Raw genomic sequence first — 17,500 nt, 5'->3', positions numbered from 1 at the left:
CATCGTAGTGATGACGTGTTTCTATAATACGTCACTTTCATTCACAAGCATTGAAGAAGGCAAGCGCCGAAATATTTGCTGTCGGACAGTGTTGTTGTTTTTTGTTTTCTTTCTTTTTTTATCATCTATGTATATATATATATATATATATATATATATATATATATATGTGTGTGTGTGTGTGGGTGTGTGTGTGTGTGTGTGTGTAGATACTTACATATATATATATATATATATATATATATATATATATGTGTGTGTGTGTGTGTGTGTGTGTAGATACTTACATATATTATATATAGATACTTACACACACACACACACACACACATATATATATATATATATAGATAGATATGTGTGTGTGTGGTGACACTGCGAAATTCAACAACGAGAAAATCTACAACTCATCTCCTACAACGTTTGTTCCAGTCCTTCTGACACCAGCTATCGACTCCCATGTCCACATAATCATGTCAGGCGCTTCAAACCAAGGATAGAAAGTATAAAAAATAAATTAAATTAAATTAAAAAAAACGATGTGAAAAGAATCAAGTGATCTGATTTTGGAGTTCAGCTGAGAAGGACAAGACGAAAGCCCTATATAAGTTTGACTCCTCGGTTTGAACTGGTTTAAAAAAAAAAATTTTTTTTTAAAAAAAAGTCGATAGCTGGTGGGAATTTACAAGAACAGACTTTGCAGAAGGTTAGTTGTGTGTGTGTGTGTGTGTGTGTGTGTGTGTGTGTGTGTGTGTGTGTGTGTGTTCCTTTTGACCGTGCATTTTTAAATTTTGGCAGTTGCAACATTAATTGAAATGTATTGTTGACTGGTCGATTGATTGATACACTGAAATGTCATCCTAGTTTGGAGAGAAAATAAAGCTCGACAAACTGTTTGAAATGTAACGCTATGAAGGAAACAAGTAATGTCAAACAGAACTTTGGAATAACAAAATGCAGCTCTTGAAATAAACAATATATATATTGTATAAACAGCTTCTTCAGGCAAGGTACCAGTACACACACACACACACAGGTAGTAACATCGTGCAGTGCTGCACACGACAGTGTAGTTCCAGTGCAATACCAGAACGGTACAGAATAGTAGCCTTTGGTGCAATGTCACTTGCGGCAGTGTACAAGTGAATATTGTGCTTTAAAGTTCCGCTTGACTGACGACTAGTATTCTAATTCCGGTTCATGCGTACACGGTCTGTTTAACTCTCTCCATACGAACGGTGAAAGAGACGACGTTAACAGCGTTTCACCCCAATTACCATCATCAAAATATTGCCAGCGGAAGGCTCTTATACTGAAGAGGTGAATGTTGACAAAGAATACCACAATTCTGACGACGGAAGCTAAAGGTTGGGTCATTCAGACACCCGGTCTGTGTAGAGGAGAAGAGAGGACTGGCCGTACTGAGTGAGTTAAAACATAGAACTGCACAGTCTCTTGACCTCATTATCTATGTTCACATGGAATTTGTCATAAAAACTTACAGTAACTTGTCGAGTTTGAAGGCATAAACGGTCTGTTTAAAACACAGAACTGCACAGTCTCTCGAGCTCATTATGTGTGTTCACATGGAAACTGTCATGAAAACTTACAGTAACTTATCGAGTTTGAAGGCATAACATGTATGTTGATTTCTCACCTGAAGAAGGTATGTCTGTATTCTAACTGTGCAATGAGTAGGTAAAAATGAAGCTCATACTAAACAAATTCTTCAGCGATTGCATAATTATGCGGATTGTTGCACTGATACATACCTCAGTGTGAGAACGGTAGTTGTTTTGTTGTTGTTGTTGTTGTTCGGGGTTTTTGTTTTTTTCCTTTCCTTTTTTTTCATTCCCTCTCTCCTTTATCTCTTCCCTTTTCTCCCGTTGCTTGCTTCATCCGTTATTTCCTAATCTCCCCTTCTTTTTTTTTCTTCTTTTTTTTTTCCTCTTTGAGTCTTTCTTTCTTTCTTTTTCGCTTTTTCTTTCTTCCTTTCTCTTTTTTTGTCCACACTCATATTTCATTTTCTTCTTTTCTCGTCCTTTCTTTATTTTCGTGTATGTCACATGATTCATCTTGTTTCTTCTTTACTTCTCATTTTCATGTCTTGCTTTCTATCGACTTTTTTTTTTAAATTGTTGTTTTGACGTGCTCGTTCTTACCTCCCTTTATTTCATTCTTTGTGTGTCAATCTGTTTGTTTCTTCTTCTCCTTTTTCACGTGCCTTCTGTCTGTGTTATTGTGCTTGTTTCTTGTCTTCCTTTTTCACGTGCCTTCTGTCTGTGTTATTGTGCTTGTTTCTTGTCCTTTTTCACGTGCCTTCTGTCTGTGTTATTGTGCTTGTTTCTTGTCTTCCTTTTTCACGTGCCTTCTGTCTGTGTTATTGTGCTTGTTTCTTGTTCTCCTTTTTCACGTGCCTTCTGTCTGTGTTATTGTGCTTGTTTCTTGTCCTTTTTCACGTGCCTTCTGTCTGTGTTATTGTGCTTGTTTCTTGTCTTCCTTTTTCACGTACCTTCTGTCTGTGTTATTGTGCTTGTTTCTTGTCTTCCTTTTTCACGTGCCTTCTGTCTGTGTTATTGTGCTTGTTTCTTGTCTTCCTTTTTCAAGTGCCTTCTGTCTGTGTTATTGTGCTTGTTTCTTGTCTTTCTTTTTCAAGTGCCTTCTTTCTGTGTTATTGTGCTTGTTTCTTGTCTTCCTTTTTCACGTACCTTCTGTCTGTGTTATTGTGCTTGTTTCTTGTCCTTTTTCACGTGCCTTCTGTCTGTGTTATTGTGCTTGTTTCTTGTCCTTGTTGACTGCCTTCTTTCTGTGTTATTGTGCTTGTTTCTTGTCTTTTTTCACGTACCTTCTGTCTGTGTTATTGTGCTTGTTTCTTGTCTTCCTTTTTCACGTACCTTCTGTCTGTGTGACTGTGCTTGTTTCTTGTCCTTTTTTACGTACCTTCTGTCTGTGTTATTGTGCTTGTTTCTTGTCTTCCTTTTTCACGTGCCTTCTGTCTGTGTTATTGTGCTTGTTTCTTGTCCTTTTTGACGTACCTTCTGTCTGTGTTATTGTGCTTGTTTCTTGTCTTCCTTTTTCACGTACCTTCTGTCTGTGTTATTGTGCTTGTTTCTTGTCCTTTTTCACGTGCCTTCTGTCTGTGTTATTGTGCTTGTTTCTTGTCCTCCTTTTTCACGTGCCTTCTGTCTGTGTTATTGTGCTTGTTTCTTGTCCTCCTTTTTCACGTGCCTTCTGTCTGTGTTATTGTGCTTGTTTCTTGTCCTCTTGCGTATCTCTCTTCTGTCTTTCTCTGTCACTTTAATCTTTTCGCTATTAACTGGCAATATTAGCGCGCGAGCGTTTGTGTCAGTGTTAGTGTCTCGATGTTAGTGTGTGTGTGTGTGTGTCTGTGCTCCAGCTACTTATAAGATCCAGATTACAGACCCACACGGGGTCCTTCTTGGGTTCTCATCCGAGCACTAATGAGTTAATGTGACACTGCAGCGCTGAAAGTTGACCCAGACAGAGGAAGAGAAGAAAAGGAAAAGACAAATCAGGGGGTCAGGGAAAGTGTTTGGTGGAAAGGTGATGACGCAAGGCGGGCAAGAACGGAGAGTCGTGAGGGCTAGGAGGAGGAAGAGGGAGAAAAGGTGTGTGTGTGTGTGGCTCGGAGGGTTGGGGGGGAGCAGTGGGGGTAGTGGTTAAGAGTTGTGTGGAATGAGGGGGGGGGGTGAGTGTTTGCGAGGGAGTGAGTGAGTGAGAGTTGCAGAACTGGGTGTGGCAGGTTGTTGGTAAAAGAAAGAAAAAAAAAAATATATATATATATAAACAAAGAAGAAAAGTCGACAGGGTGGCGGGGATGGGGAAGGGGGTTCGGGTGGGGTGTAGGGGAGGATCGATAGCCTAGTTTGCACCGGAGAACAACAACAGCTCGACGATACCTTCGACCGTTATCTTTAGCTCCCTTTCTGCGACTTGCTTCACTGTCTGTGTCTAAACAACACCACCTCTCCCCTCACCCGGGGCCCCTCCCTTCCCTCCACCCCTTCCCCACCTTTCTTTTTCCCCTTGCAACCTACTGCAGCCGCGAATGGTTTCACCTGATACTCTCTCTCTCTCTCTCTGTCTCTCGTTGTCTCTGTGTCTCACTCTGTCCGTCGTTCCCTCTCTGTTTTTCTCTCTCTCTCTCTCTCTCTCTCTCTCTCTCTCTCGCTCTCTCGTTCTCTCTCTCCCTTGTGCTTCTGTCAAGCGTTACCATGGGAACTCATGAACTGTACGGACTTTGCAAAACACATGTATATGTCTGGAAAGGTCTTATCTCCGGCTTTTTAGCTCGATGAACCAGTTCGAAACATGGAGAGAGAGAGAGAAGAAAAAAAAAAGAAAGCCAAGGTTATACTGATCTTCCGACAGAGTGACAGACAGACATGTTATAGACAGAAAGACAATGCCTTCCTGTTGTCATCATGGTAAAAGAGGGGGTGCTGGGGTGGAGAAGGAGGGGGGGGGGGGCAATGGAGGAAGCATATAGACGAAGAAAAACAAAAAAACCCGGACAGCCTTCCCATTGTGATAACAGGCAATTAAGAAGACAGAGAAATAGGAAGACATAGAAACTCCTGTGGTCAAAATAACGAGAGAGAAAAAAGAAAAGGGGGAGAGAGAGAGAGAGAGAGAGAGAGAGAGAGAGAGAATGCAGACAGGCAGACAAAGACAGGCAGTGAAATAGTGAGCCGTTAAATTGTCACGATGACTAAACGACTGAGAGAGAGAGAGTTCCCTGCCACATTACATAATCATGTATAGATAATAATAAATTCAATATTGATAATAATGATCATAATAATCAAAATAACAATAATAGTAATATTATCATAATTATTATTATTAGCCCTGTTGCGTTTCGTTCACAACGTTTTATCTACGCTATCTTCAACTGACTTTGACGCTTTGGTCTTGCCGGTGTAACGTCCCAAATCGCCCCCCCCCCTCACCCCCCCTCGCGTAGGTCCCCTGGGGGTCTTGTCAGTGTCCAAAATCGTCCCCCAGGGGACTTGTCAGTGTCCTAAATTCCCCCCCGGGGGTCACTTTAGTGTCCTGAAGAGTCCCCCGGGGGGACTTAACTCGCCACTATTGACTAATGCTGATCATTGCTAACCATTACTAACCACAATGGACACCATACAAAAGTTTAGAGAATATGGACATTTTGGCATGTTTGTGCAAAACCAAGACTTCTTTACTTGGTTTGACGATTCGTTTTCCAGTTCTTACTACTAGTCAAAACTATGCAGCTTGCGTCATGTTAACGTCGTTCTATGTGTTCTTTCTCATGTAATATTTTTACTTTTTCATACGCTTTGATCGCTTGCCATTGTTGACCGGCCACTACTGACCACTACCCAAAAGTGCATGATGAAACATGTATAGACCTGGGGGAACTTAAACCTACTGGAGTACTGAACCGGGGGATTATAGATATGGGGAACATAGACATTCTCCCGGAATCTCTACAATGAAGCTGATAGGCATGCGGATAATCAGGGTTAGGGGAGTAACTGTTATGGGTGTGTGGGCGGAGGGAGGTGGGAGAGAGTGAAGGGACAAGTAAAACATCAGGGGTGATGGGTTGGAAGGCTGGTGGCTAGGAACCTTTGGAGGGGGAAGATGAGGGGGAGCGGTGCGGAGGATGGGGTGGGGGGGGGGAGGTCGTTTTACAGTTTTAAAGGACCACTATCTGCAGAAACCCGCTTTTGGAGAAATCTGTTAAAAAAAGAACAAAAAAAAACCCAAACAACTAATAATAAACAAAAGCTTCTCGGCGTTTTTTTCCCTTGTGGAGAAAACTGCTAATTTTGAACACACACACACACACACACACACCAGCTCTCATGACATACATACAAACACATATGCATGCACATACATACTTTCACAGTTTCGCCGCCGTTTTGTGGTTACATATATCTATAGGTGTAGCAAAATGGGTACCCTAGGCCTTGAATATGAATACCAGCATGTTGTTCTGTCTAACGTTATGTTGAAGTCAGGGGGGGACCGAAACAGCATGGGGAGGGGGGGACGTCACAGAACGTCCCCTGGGGGACGATTTAGGACACTGACAAGTTCCCCGGGGGACCTACGGAAGAGGGGGGGGGGGGGACGATTTGGGACGTTACACCGGCAGCTGTCTGAGCGTGAATAAAAACAAACAGAAGACGTACAGCTTAAGGAATTCCCTTGGTATAGGCTGCGTGAGCGAGCTTAGCAGTGCTATGTTTGCCTGGAGCAGAGAATTTTCCTAACTCCAGGGAAAATTCCATGTACTTAGGAACAAACATTATTAACTCAAAGATCGCCTTTTGCAGCCCCCACCCTTAATCTTCGTTACCTCGTTAGCAGCACTGGACCCAGGAGCATTCGATCCCGTCTGACACGGCAAAACAGTGAAGCACAACGCGTGTATAATGAACTTCGAGACTTCCAACACTTCTGACAATCGATGACGATCACAGTGACGAGAGGGAGAGATCCCCCCCCCCCCCCCCCCAAACAGAGCAGTAATGTCCAGCACAATAACTCGAGCGTTGCTGTAAATTGCATCAAGCATAAAGAGAAGGGTTGGGAGAGCAAAGCAATGAAGAGCATGTATTTAACGAACACGACAGAACAGAACTGGGGATCTGTTCAAGCCGTGGGAAATGCTTTCCGAACGTCTGGAAAAACCAGAAATAACATGGAAAACAAGGGAGGAGAGCGACAAGCAGCCCCAGGAACAAAGACAAAAGTGGCTGCACTGTTTGGAAGAACACACACACACACACACACACACACACACACACACACACACACACACACACATTAATACGAAATGCTAGTAACTGATAATGGAGCACAAACACATAATAATTGAACATTTGTTATATCTGAGTTTCAAAGAAGAATGTCCAACATTGCATGGTCTGCAAAATATAGCACTGATTGTTGTTGTTGTTTGTTTGTTTGTTTTTTGTTGTTTGTTTGTTTGTTTTGTGTTTTTTGTTGTTGTTTTGTTTTGTTTTTTGTTTGTTTGTTTTTGTTGTGTTTTTTGTTGTTTTTTGTTTGTTTGGTTTTTGTTTCTTTGTTTGTTTGTTTTTATAATAAAACTAATTCTAGAGCACGTTTATAGATTCAGAAGAGGTTGGAGGATATTTTCGCTTGCCAAATCCCAAATAATGGATGTATAATTCATATGACATTCAATGAAAGTATGGAAAAACATTTTACGGGAATGTATATAAAGAAATATTTGATCTTTGACAGCTGATAGATCTTTTAGGGAAAAAAAAAAAAACAAAAAAAAACATAACAACATTTTATTCCTTTTTGCTTAGAGCAGGACATATCATAGTCCTTTACTACCCCCAACAGTTTATGATGCTCAACTTATCGATTTTTTTACATTGATGAACAGGGGAAGATACGTATAAGCGATCGTCCGACGCTTTTGTCTGGTGGTTATATGTTTTGTTTTTTGTGGGAGTAGGCTCATGTTGTTTAACTCTGACCATTCAACTATCTGATTAATATTAGTTTGTAATAGTACACATATTTCATACCTTTATGAATTTACTAAGGTGTAGAGTCCTTTCATACGCAAACACTCTACAGGGTGCTGTCAAAGACAGATGCAAATTATTTATGTAAATTGAAAACAGTATAGGTTCCAGTACAGAGCCCTGTGGTACACTACACTTCACTGGCATAAGGGAAGGTCTCTGCACAATGACAAATACCATTTGCTCTCTTTTATCTAGGAATGAAAACATGAGTTATAGTGTGTCATTTGATTGTCAGTTTGTTTTGTTTTGTTTTGTTTTGTTTTCAGAAGAGTGAGTTATGTTACACCAAATGCTTTGGCAAAATCAACAAAGACTACTCCGATAATTCTATTATCGTTTTTGTTAGTAAGCCATTAGAACAGAAAATATATATTCAGGCGCTACGTACAGTTTCCGATACTTACCGGATTCCTGGATTTTTCATTCAAGTGGGATCAAAGGAACTGCGGACTTCCCTTTGAAGGGCATTTATTAGTTCGTTTCTCGGTCAGTCATTGCCGTTTACGTGCTTGTGTGTAAGCTGATGGGAAGCACAAAGGAAGTTGGCTTGGAGTCATCAGCCCTGTTTTATTTTAAGGAGCAGTGTATGTGTTTAAATGTCTGTTACCTTAGACTTTGAGCCTTGTTGATCTTTCGTTTAATTCTCCAACACTCTGAGGCAATAATGATAATAATGATGATGACGACGGTGAAGATAAGTAATAATGATAAGAAGAAGAATTTAGATTGACGCTCACTCCTCCCAGTCTCGTGGCGTTGACAACGACAACAATTTTGCATATAATTATAAACATACCAGCATCAAGTACATCATACACAAACTTGTGCACACGCGAACAAACACATATGCACACGCACACGCACACGCACACACACGATATTTGTACTTCATTATTGTTTATTAGCTTTGAACGTTAAGTAGTATCTTCATTCAAGATTATTTTATTGATATTGTACTCGGTCAGTGTTTTCATTTTCAATCATCATTAGGATCATCAGTGTGTTTTGACTGACAATACGGGAAAAGTACAGTTACGTGAGATAATCGATCACACTTGTGTTCAACCAGCGATACAGAAAAGGTTACAGATATGGAAAATATTAGCCACATGATTGTCCTGGCATAGAGCTGGCGGTGTGATGATCTGTGTGCTGGCACATAACAGGTCTAGTGGTGCAGTCCCAGGGGCCAGTTTTGGGACAATCTCCTCTCTCTGTCACAGACTGTAAAGTCTCACTGCCTATCAGTATGCCTATCTATCTATCTGTCTATCTGCATATGTTTATGCATATTTCCATTTGCACAAATTTCATCAGAGATGCGCTGTACTTATATGACAATGAAGAGGATTGTGAACAGCAACCTGGCTTTGTATCGTTGACACGCAAGCTGTTCTGTCGCCAGTAACAAAACGTGTCGGCATTGTGGTGCCGTCTGTCACCCTCACTCGCTTTCACTAGCGGTCTGTCTCTCTCATCAGCATCTGAGCATCACACATTGTTGATGCTATGCTGATATCACACACACACACACACACACACACACACACACACACACACACACACACACACACACACGCACGCACGCACGCACGCACGCACAGAAGGAGGGTAAAGTATTTTTTTTATAATACTCTTTTTACCAATGTCTAACAGCAGACAGACATGCAGGCAAACAGGCAGACAGATTGGCAGAAAGACATATACAATGACAGATCAATATGCTTTCCTATTAATTTCCCAAAACATTATCTTTTGTCTTTCGTGCCAATCCCCCACCCCCACCCCCCCCCCCCCCAAAAAAAGCATGGTTATTATCATAATTACCATCACCTTCATCGACGTTCTCGTTTTCATTGTCTTCGTTATCGAGTGTTCTCTCGAGTCGTGATTTGTTCGGAACGACAAAGTCATACGTCTTCTTTTAGCCAGGTTTACGGACGTCATGGGTGACATTTCAGTCTCAGAAAAAAAAGGCTGTGTGCTGATCTTTGTAACTCAGGATCTGTCTGACTGTCAATTCTCTGTCGCTCCCATTGTCTCTATCCGTCCGTCTGTCTGTGTGTTTTCAGTCTCTCTCTCTCTCTCTCTCTCTCTCTCTCTCTCTCTCTCTCTCTCTCATCTTCCACCCCCCCCTCTCTCTCTCTCTCTCGGTTGCTCTCTCTCACCTTCCCTCTCTCTCTCATCTCTCTGTCTCTCTCCTCTCTCTATCTCTCTCTCTCTCTGTCTCTCTCGGCTGCTCTCTCCCCTTCTCACTCTCTCTCCTCTCTCTTTCTCTCTCTCCTCTCTCTGTCTCTCTCTTTGTCTCCCAACAACCCCCGTCCCCCCTGCTCCCTCCTCTCTCTCTCCTTCTCCCGTCCATAGGAACCAAGCACAGGAGAATCAATACCAGTGTGAATGACCGCTCTCACACAAAACCCACCGCCACATTTCGTTAGCTGTACCACCACGTAGCGCAATATGACCCCCACCCCAGACAGACAACCCATGTGGACAATACGTACACCGCGCGGTTCCGAAGCCTGACTTTGAAGCCGTCCAAAACACCCGCAACAGCTTCCGCCAGACAGAAGCCATAATCCCTTGCTTCAGGTCATCGCCTTCCCACGAATTCACGTGCTGACTGACGAAGAAGCTTGCCTTTCAGTGTCCTGACAGTCACGTGGACACCCGTTTCAGAACACAGATCGGGTGTTGCAAACGATACAGATGATAACGGATGGATTGGTTGATTTATTGATACTCAGTGTAGCACCAGCGGCGAAAGTATAGTCATGCGGCCCTTCTGTGTAGTGGTGTGCTGCTACACACTAAAAGACACACACACACACACACACACACACACACACACACACACACACACACACACACAACACACACACACACACTCACACTCACACAGAGAGAGAGAGAGATCTTACTGATAGTAAGTGTTGGAGATTTCGTATAAAACAAATAAACCAGCATAAACTAATTGGCGTTTTCCATTCCAAGACAAGGTTCGTTGATTTAATGACGATCTATTAGCACAGCTTCTTGCATTTCATATAGGTTCTGTTCTCAAGTATTTATTGATTAGCTGATTGTCTGTCGACCCGCACATGTGGTTGGGTTAGAAGAAATTGATAAATCAACAAACCTTCTCACATGTAAGTGATTGGGAAAAATAAGGAAGATAAAATATAAAAGAAAAGGGAATTGATTATAAGGGAGATGGATGCGAAACAGAGCAAGAGAGGCACACACACACACACACACACACACACACACACACACACACACACACACACAGAGTGAGGGAGAGAGAGTGGGGAGTGGAAACCAAATCGAAATCAAATCTTTTTCTTTTCTTTTTTCTAATTGAGGGAATGGGAGATACACACACACGCACACACACACACACACACACACACACACACACACACACACACACACACACACACACACAGAGAGAGAATGCGAATGCGAATTTGTTAATTGCATATAGGCCACAGGCATCATTACAGTTGCATTGGGTTTCGTTTGAACATCATTACAAGCGCTTTTGGTTACGCTGCTGGTCAGGCATCTGCTTGGCAGATGTGGTGTAGCGTATATGGATTTGACCGAACGCAGGTGCGCCTCTTTGAGCTACTGATACTGATACTGGGTTTGGTGGGGATGAGGACGAAGTAGTGGTGACAATATATTCATTGTACACTCCAATATACAGCATCAGGTTACATACAACAAATATTCCCCAGGGTAGCTTATAAGTTGTAACACATTCACTGCTACAAGTAATCGAAGTTAATGCACTAATCAGTCTTTGATTTTTTTTTGCCGGATGTTAACTGAATGGAAGAGATATTTTGCTACTGATTGAGACATCTGTTTGCACATACCATTCAAAAGAGTGTCCATACGAACATTGATAAATGAACCTAGGAATTTTCTTCATAAGTCAGCATACAATGTTCAAACATAGATAAGATGGTATTCATCCTCGTTAACATTTTTACAAAGTGGACAAAATCTTGCCTCGGGATTCTCACAAAACCAAGAGAGTGAGAGAGAGAGAGAGAGGGTGCGGGGGGGGGGGGGGGAGTGGAAACCAAATGGAAATCTTTCTTTTTTTCGAATTGAGAGAATGGGAAGCAGAAATTGGCCTGTTTTCGTCGTTCCCTAAAAATAGGTGTGTTTTTTTAAGAGAGAGAAGAATTGATTAGTCTAGAAAATACAAGAAAAAAATAGAGAGGAAAAAAGTCAATGCATACAGCATGGTAAGAGAGAGAGACAGGGACAGATGAAGGTCAATACAGAGAGTGAAAGAAAATCCCTGGTCTTCAGAAACCGACAAAAGCCACCACTTCTCTGACAGCTATTGTTTCCTGTCCCCGTGCTGATGGTTCCCTTGCCTACGAGTTTTCTGAGTGAACTATAGTTTATGGTGCCAGTGCTAATGTGATTGTCTTTTTTATCGACTTAATTATGTTCCTGGAAAATAACCCTCTGTGTGTGTGTGTGTGTGTGTTTGTGGTGTGTGTGTGTACTCTGTGTGTGTGTGGCTGTGTGTATGTGTTTGCGCGCGCGTGTGTGTGTATGTATTTGTGCGTGTGTGTGTGCTCTTGTGTGTGTGAGTGTACGTGTGTGGGGTGGGGGGATGAACATTTTATGTAATGACATCATAAATTCCTTTGAAAGGAGACAGGGATCTCCACATGCAAGAAGCTTTTTTTTTAAAAATTTTTGTCAATGATGAGAGCACGTGAATATTGTAAAAGCTCTCGTCCACAAATTGTAGCTTCCCCAATTGTTCCCAAAATGTCCTAATTTCTTTGCTGTTCAGTTCATTTCAGTCGATCGTTAAGCACCTTGGGGTTGATAATATCAACAGTAAGAAACACACACACACACACACACACACACACACACACACACACACACACACACACACACACACACACGCACGCACGCACGCACGCACGCACGCACGCACGCACAATCTCATGTGCAGAGTGAAAAAAAACAAGAGAGAAACAAAAGATCAAGAAAGAATCAAAACGCTGTTCCCCGTTGTCATAATAATTTCAAGGAATCCCCCACAACTGAGTGAGTGCACGTGATACTGTTCTGAAATAGTTGCCTTTCTTAGTGTCTCTTTCTTTACACAGCTTCAAAATGTAAAACGGTGACTAATATGGCCTCTGACTGTCCACTTTCCCTGTTCCTTTCTCTACCCCAGTCAGTCTCTCTCTCCTCTCTCTCTCTCTCTCTCTCTCTCTCTCTCTCTCTCTCTCTTTCTCTCTCTCTGTCTGGCCAAGACTGGTATATCACTCACTCACCGCATCTTTCATAATATATATCCTCTGGAGAGAGAGATGGATAGAGAGAAAGAGAGCGAGAGAGAGAGGGAGAGAGATAGTGCAAAGGTTGAATAGTACCGGCAATATCTCACATGGTGGGTGCAGGTTCGGATCTTGGGTGAATGGCAATACACCAGGCACCATGAGCAGGCACCACTCAAATGTTACCAGAGAAACGTGGCGATACGCTGACCTTTTCCACACCATCTCTCTCTCCCTGTGTCTCTGTCTCTGCCTGTCGCTGCCTCTGTCTTGTCTCTGTTTCTGTCTGTGTCTGTTTCTGTCTGTATCTATCTCTGTCTCTCTTTTTCTCTCCCTATCTCAGTCTGTCTCTGGCTCTATCTCTCTCTCTCTTTCCCTGTGTCTGTGTCTTCTGTCTCTGTCTCTCCGTCTCTGTCTGTCAGTCTGTCCGTCTGTATGTCTGTCTCTCTGTCTCTGTCTCTCTCTTCCTTCATCCCTCCCTCCCTCCCCTCCTGTCTCTGTATGTGTATGTGTGCGGTGGGTGAGAACGTGTGGAACAAGAGGGATGAAAACCGAATTGTGTGTTTGATATAGATATAGGCCGCCATGCTCAATACAGCTGCTGCAGATGTATGTTGATATTGTTTCAGTGTTGAATTCCGCTCAACTGATTAAACAAGAATATTCTTTCTGTTTCAGAATCCCTTTGATTCGGCAGCATAAACCGCCTGCTTCCAAGTAGCCAAGGGAGTGCTCTGTGTGTGTGTGTGTGTGTGTGTCTGTGTGTTTAATGAAAGAAAGAAATATATAAACAGAAAGGAAACGAGAGACCAGACAGTGATAAATACCATTTAGGAGAGAGAGAGAGAAAATGACACTGTGAACGTTTTATTTCCTTCTTGAACGGATTTTTTTTCCCCTGGAAACGCGATAGAACACAAAGAGGAGAAGCAACAAACCTCGTGGTAAAGTCCACGCTGTAAATAAATACACAGAGTGGCACACACACACACACACACACACACACACACACACACACAACACTGATCTGACGTACACGTCACACGCACACCCAACTTATCGCTAAACTAGCTCAGTGACACAAGAAGAGCGGCGGCAGTAAAGTGACGTCAGCATAGCCACGGGAAACCGGAGCCTTCAGGACATCCCCTAGGTGAGCCTCAGCCCCAGTGACGTCAGAAAAGGAAGGAGATTGTTGACGTCAGAGAGGGGAGCTCCACACACAAACACAAACACAAACACAGAGAGGAGCAGAGAGAGCCTGAGTCAGGAGCGGTCGCAGTATCAGGAGTGAAGGACCTGTGAGGACATCGCCATGCCTGGGGTGGGCTTCATCAGGGTCAAGCTCCTGCAGGCCGATGCAGGACCAGAGGGACCCCAGCTGAACGACCCCTTTCTGGCCATCAACATCAAGGAGGCCGTGGAGGTCGCTGGTGAGAGACCGATGTCTTGATTCTTGTATTGTTTTGTCTTGGTATGGTTTGGTTTGGTTTGGTTTGTCTTGTTGTCGTTGGGGTTCAGTTTCAGTAGCTCAAGGAGGCGTCACTGCGTTCGGACAAATCCATATACGCTACACCACATCTGCCGAGCAGATGCCTGACCAGCAGCGTAACCCAACGCACTTAGTCAGGCCTTGAGAAAAAAAAGGTGAATAAATAATAGATAAGCTGTCGTCGGGTCCTTTGTTATTGATCGCTGTATGCGTTTGTCACTGTTGTCTTGGTCTTGTTTTGTTTTGTCTTGTTTTGTTTTGTCTTGTTGTCGTTGGGTCTTTTGTCATTGATCGCTGTATGCGTTTGTCAATGTTGTCTTGGTCTTGTTTTGGTTTGTCTTGTTTTGGTTTGTCTTGTCGTTGGGTCTTTTGTTATTAATCGCTGTATGCGTTTGTCACTGTTGTCTTGGTCTTGTTTTGTTTTGTCTTGCTTAGGTTTGTCTTGTTGTCGTAAGGTCCTTTGTTATTAATCGCTGTATGCGTTTGTTTTACTGCTTTCATGGATATCTGGGTGTTGGCGCGGTGTGTGTGGGTGGGGGTGCATTATAGTATGCTGTATCTTTTTCGTGCCGTCTATATATAATCTATATTCTCTCTCTCTCTCTCTCTCTCTCTCTCTCTCTCTCTCTCTCTTCCTCTCTATCCCCCCCTCTCTCTCTCTCTCACTCTCTTACTCTCTCTCTCTGGTTTTGCAAAACGTGATGCAGATATTCGATTCGATTGATCATACAGCTCAAGTGGCTTTGTAGCAATTTGCACTTTGCATCAAAAAGCAAATTAAAAAATAATAATAAAAAGTTGATGATGAAAGATGTTGATGAACCAGCGATTGTCTAATGGGTCCCAGGTTCTATTTTATATAAAAGCAGACAGACTCGTGACTCTCGTGGTCACGTTTGCGCACAGCATCAATGACAAGTGGAGAAACATTGTGATACGCATTATATAGAAGCTCTGGCTGTACACGATACTACAATAATTTATTGTCTCTGAATGGCATATTATTGTAGCAGGAATTGGCCGCGCGAAACTTCCATTATCCGTATGTAAACGAAGACAAAGAAGACACGTTTCTTGCTCTGTTTCCATCTCGTTTAAACGTAAAGTCGGGTCCGGTGAGATCAAGCTGGCATCTCTGGCCGTATCATGTCATGTTCCGTTACGTTGTGCTGTATGGATATCTTGCGGTTTGTTATGTTGTATTATATTGTTTTGTGTTATGTTCTATTTGTATTGTATTATACGTCAGGCATAGCAAATTCGTGCGTGTGATTCGGGCTGCTATTCTCTGGGAGAGTGCACCGCTATAATCTAGAACCACCTATTTTTATGTCTGCGTGATATGCTACGCTATGTTATGTTATGTTAGGCTAAGTTATGTTACGTAATGTTCAGTTATGTTGTGATCACAAATATATCTGGACCCTGTTCAGTTATCGTGATCTTTTTTGTGTGTTTGTTTTAAGTGCCAGCCTGCTGATGTTATTTACGACGCTCTAGATATCGGGATTTGGTCAGCAAAAATACTAACGATACTGAATTGTCCTTGTTGATACAGCCATCCTCAGTCACCAAGAGAGCAGAGGCAGAATGCAGTCATTACTGACTGACACATCCACGCGAGGTAGCAGAAAAGTGGCTCGTAAACGAATGCGTCATCTTCGTTTTACAGTCATTCTGGATTGACATCCACAAAGCCTCTGCTTCTGAAACGGCAGTTCTGTTATTGTTCAGCTGTGCATTGACCAAGCTTTGTCCTATCTTTTATACATGTACAGAAGAAGAATGGTCATAACGAACTATAAGAAGAGATCCTGTGATGTCGCTGGTCGTGCATGAATTGATTCGCTCTTTTATTAACACAGTTTGGCGAAGGTTTCTATCATTAGATAGCTTACAAATTAATGACGAAGAAGCATAAGGTCAGGACGGAAAAAAAACAACTGGAAAATTCTCGCATCAACCCTTTTTCTGGACACCAGAAAACGTTTTGGAACCAGGATTCTTCTGCATCGCGATTTGGGGAGCAGCTGTTATCATACAGTATCCCGACTGCGCACTGCTGTGGCAAGCATATCATGATTACATTGTTCCTATTTTCGTTTGGGTGTATCAGTGAACTAGTTTCAGAACAAAGGCAACAGTGGAGGGAGTTGTCATGACAATATGTCAACAGCCACAGCAGAGAAAAGAGAGCACCTTAGCTGAAAGAAATTAGTCTCTCTTTCTTTCTTTCTTTCGTTCTTGCTTTCTTTCTGTCAGTTTTTTTTTTTTTCCTTTCTCTCCTTTCTTTCTTTTTTCTCTGTATTTTCTTTCATTCAGTCATTTGTTATTCTTTTTTTTTCATTTTCTTTCTTTCTTTTTTTCAGGAAGGTTACTTGTAATTTGTTCACCTTTCAGAAAAGGGTACATGTAATTTTGCTGCTGTCCCAGGAAAGGGCACTGGTAATTTGTAACTCTTCTAGGACAGGGTATTTGTATTATTTTCTCTTACATAAAAGGGTGCTTGTAACCTGTTCAACGTCCAGGAATCGGGACTCAAACAGGTTGTTCAGGAAGATTACTTCAAATGGTTTTGCTCTTTCAGGAGAAGTTTCCAGGGAATTGTGCTCTTCAGGACCGAGCATTTATAATGTGTTACTGTGTCGGAAACTGTGTATATAATGCGTTACTCTTTTAGGAAGATTTTCTAGGGAGTGGTGTTCATAACCTGCTGTTCTGTCAGGAAAGAGTGTTTATATTCTTCAAAGAGAGAGTATCTATAATGTATTACTCTTGAATGGAACAGTGTTCATATTGTGTCAAACCACGAAAACGGAGTATGGCTGCTTTCATGGTGGGGGTAAAAACGGTCATACACGTAAAAGCCCACTCGTGTACATACGAGTGAAAGTGGGAGTTGCAGCCCACGAATGAAGAAGAAGAAGAACAATACTGTGTCACACCCTTTCAGTCAAGGTTTCCAGGAGATGAAAATTGATCAAGTCGCCACTCTTTCAAGAAAAGGTGATTTAATGAATCCTCCTCCTTCTTCTTCTTCCTCTTCTTCCTCCAGGAAAGGGGACACAACTGGTCCAGAAGAAGCGGACCCTGTACCCTAC

The 17,500-nt window shown here is 42.3% G+C and overlaps 1 protein-coding gene across 4 annotated transcripts in view; it reads left to right on the top strand.

Annotated features, from left to right (window-relative positions):
* LOC143284535 (protein kinase C delta type-like) overlaps positions 1-17,500 on the top strand; it is a 72,884-nt gene that overhangs the window by 21,936 nt on the left and 33,448 nt on the right. For all 4 annotated transcript variants that reach the window (XM_076591278.1, XM_076591280.1, XM_076591279.1 and 1 more), the window contains exons 2-3: positions 13,586-14,340; positions 17,455-17,500. The exon at positions 17,455-17,500 is cut by the window's right edge and continues 151 nt beyond it. In XM_076591278.1, the coding sequence (XP_076447393.1) occupies positions 14,223-14,340; positions 17,455-17,500 (164 nt within the window). In that variant the 5' untranslated portion in view covers positions 13,586-14,222. The remainder of the gene's footprint in view (positions 1-13,585; positions 14,341-17,454) is intronic.

The sequence above is a fragment of the Babylonia areolata genome, chromosome 8 (assembly GCF_041734735.1).
Source record: "Babylonia areolata isolate BAREFJ2019XMU chromosome 8, ASM4173473v1, whole genome shotgun sequence".
Lineage (NCBI taxonomy): Eukaryota > Metazoa > Mollusca > Gastropoda > Neogastropoda > Buccinidae > Babylonia > Babylonia areolata.
This window is presented reverse-complemented; position numbering and strand designations above follow the sequence as displayed.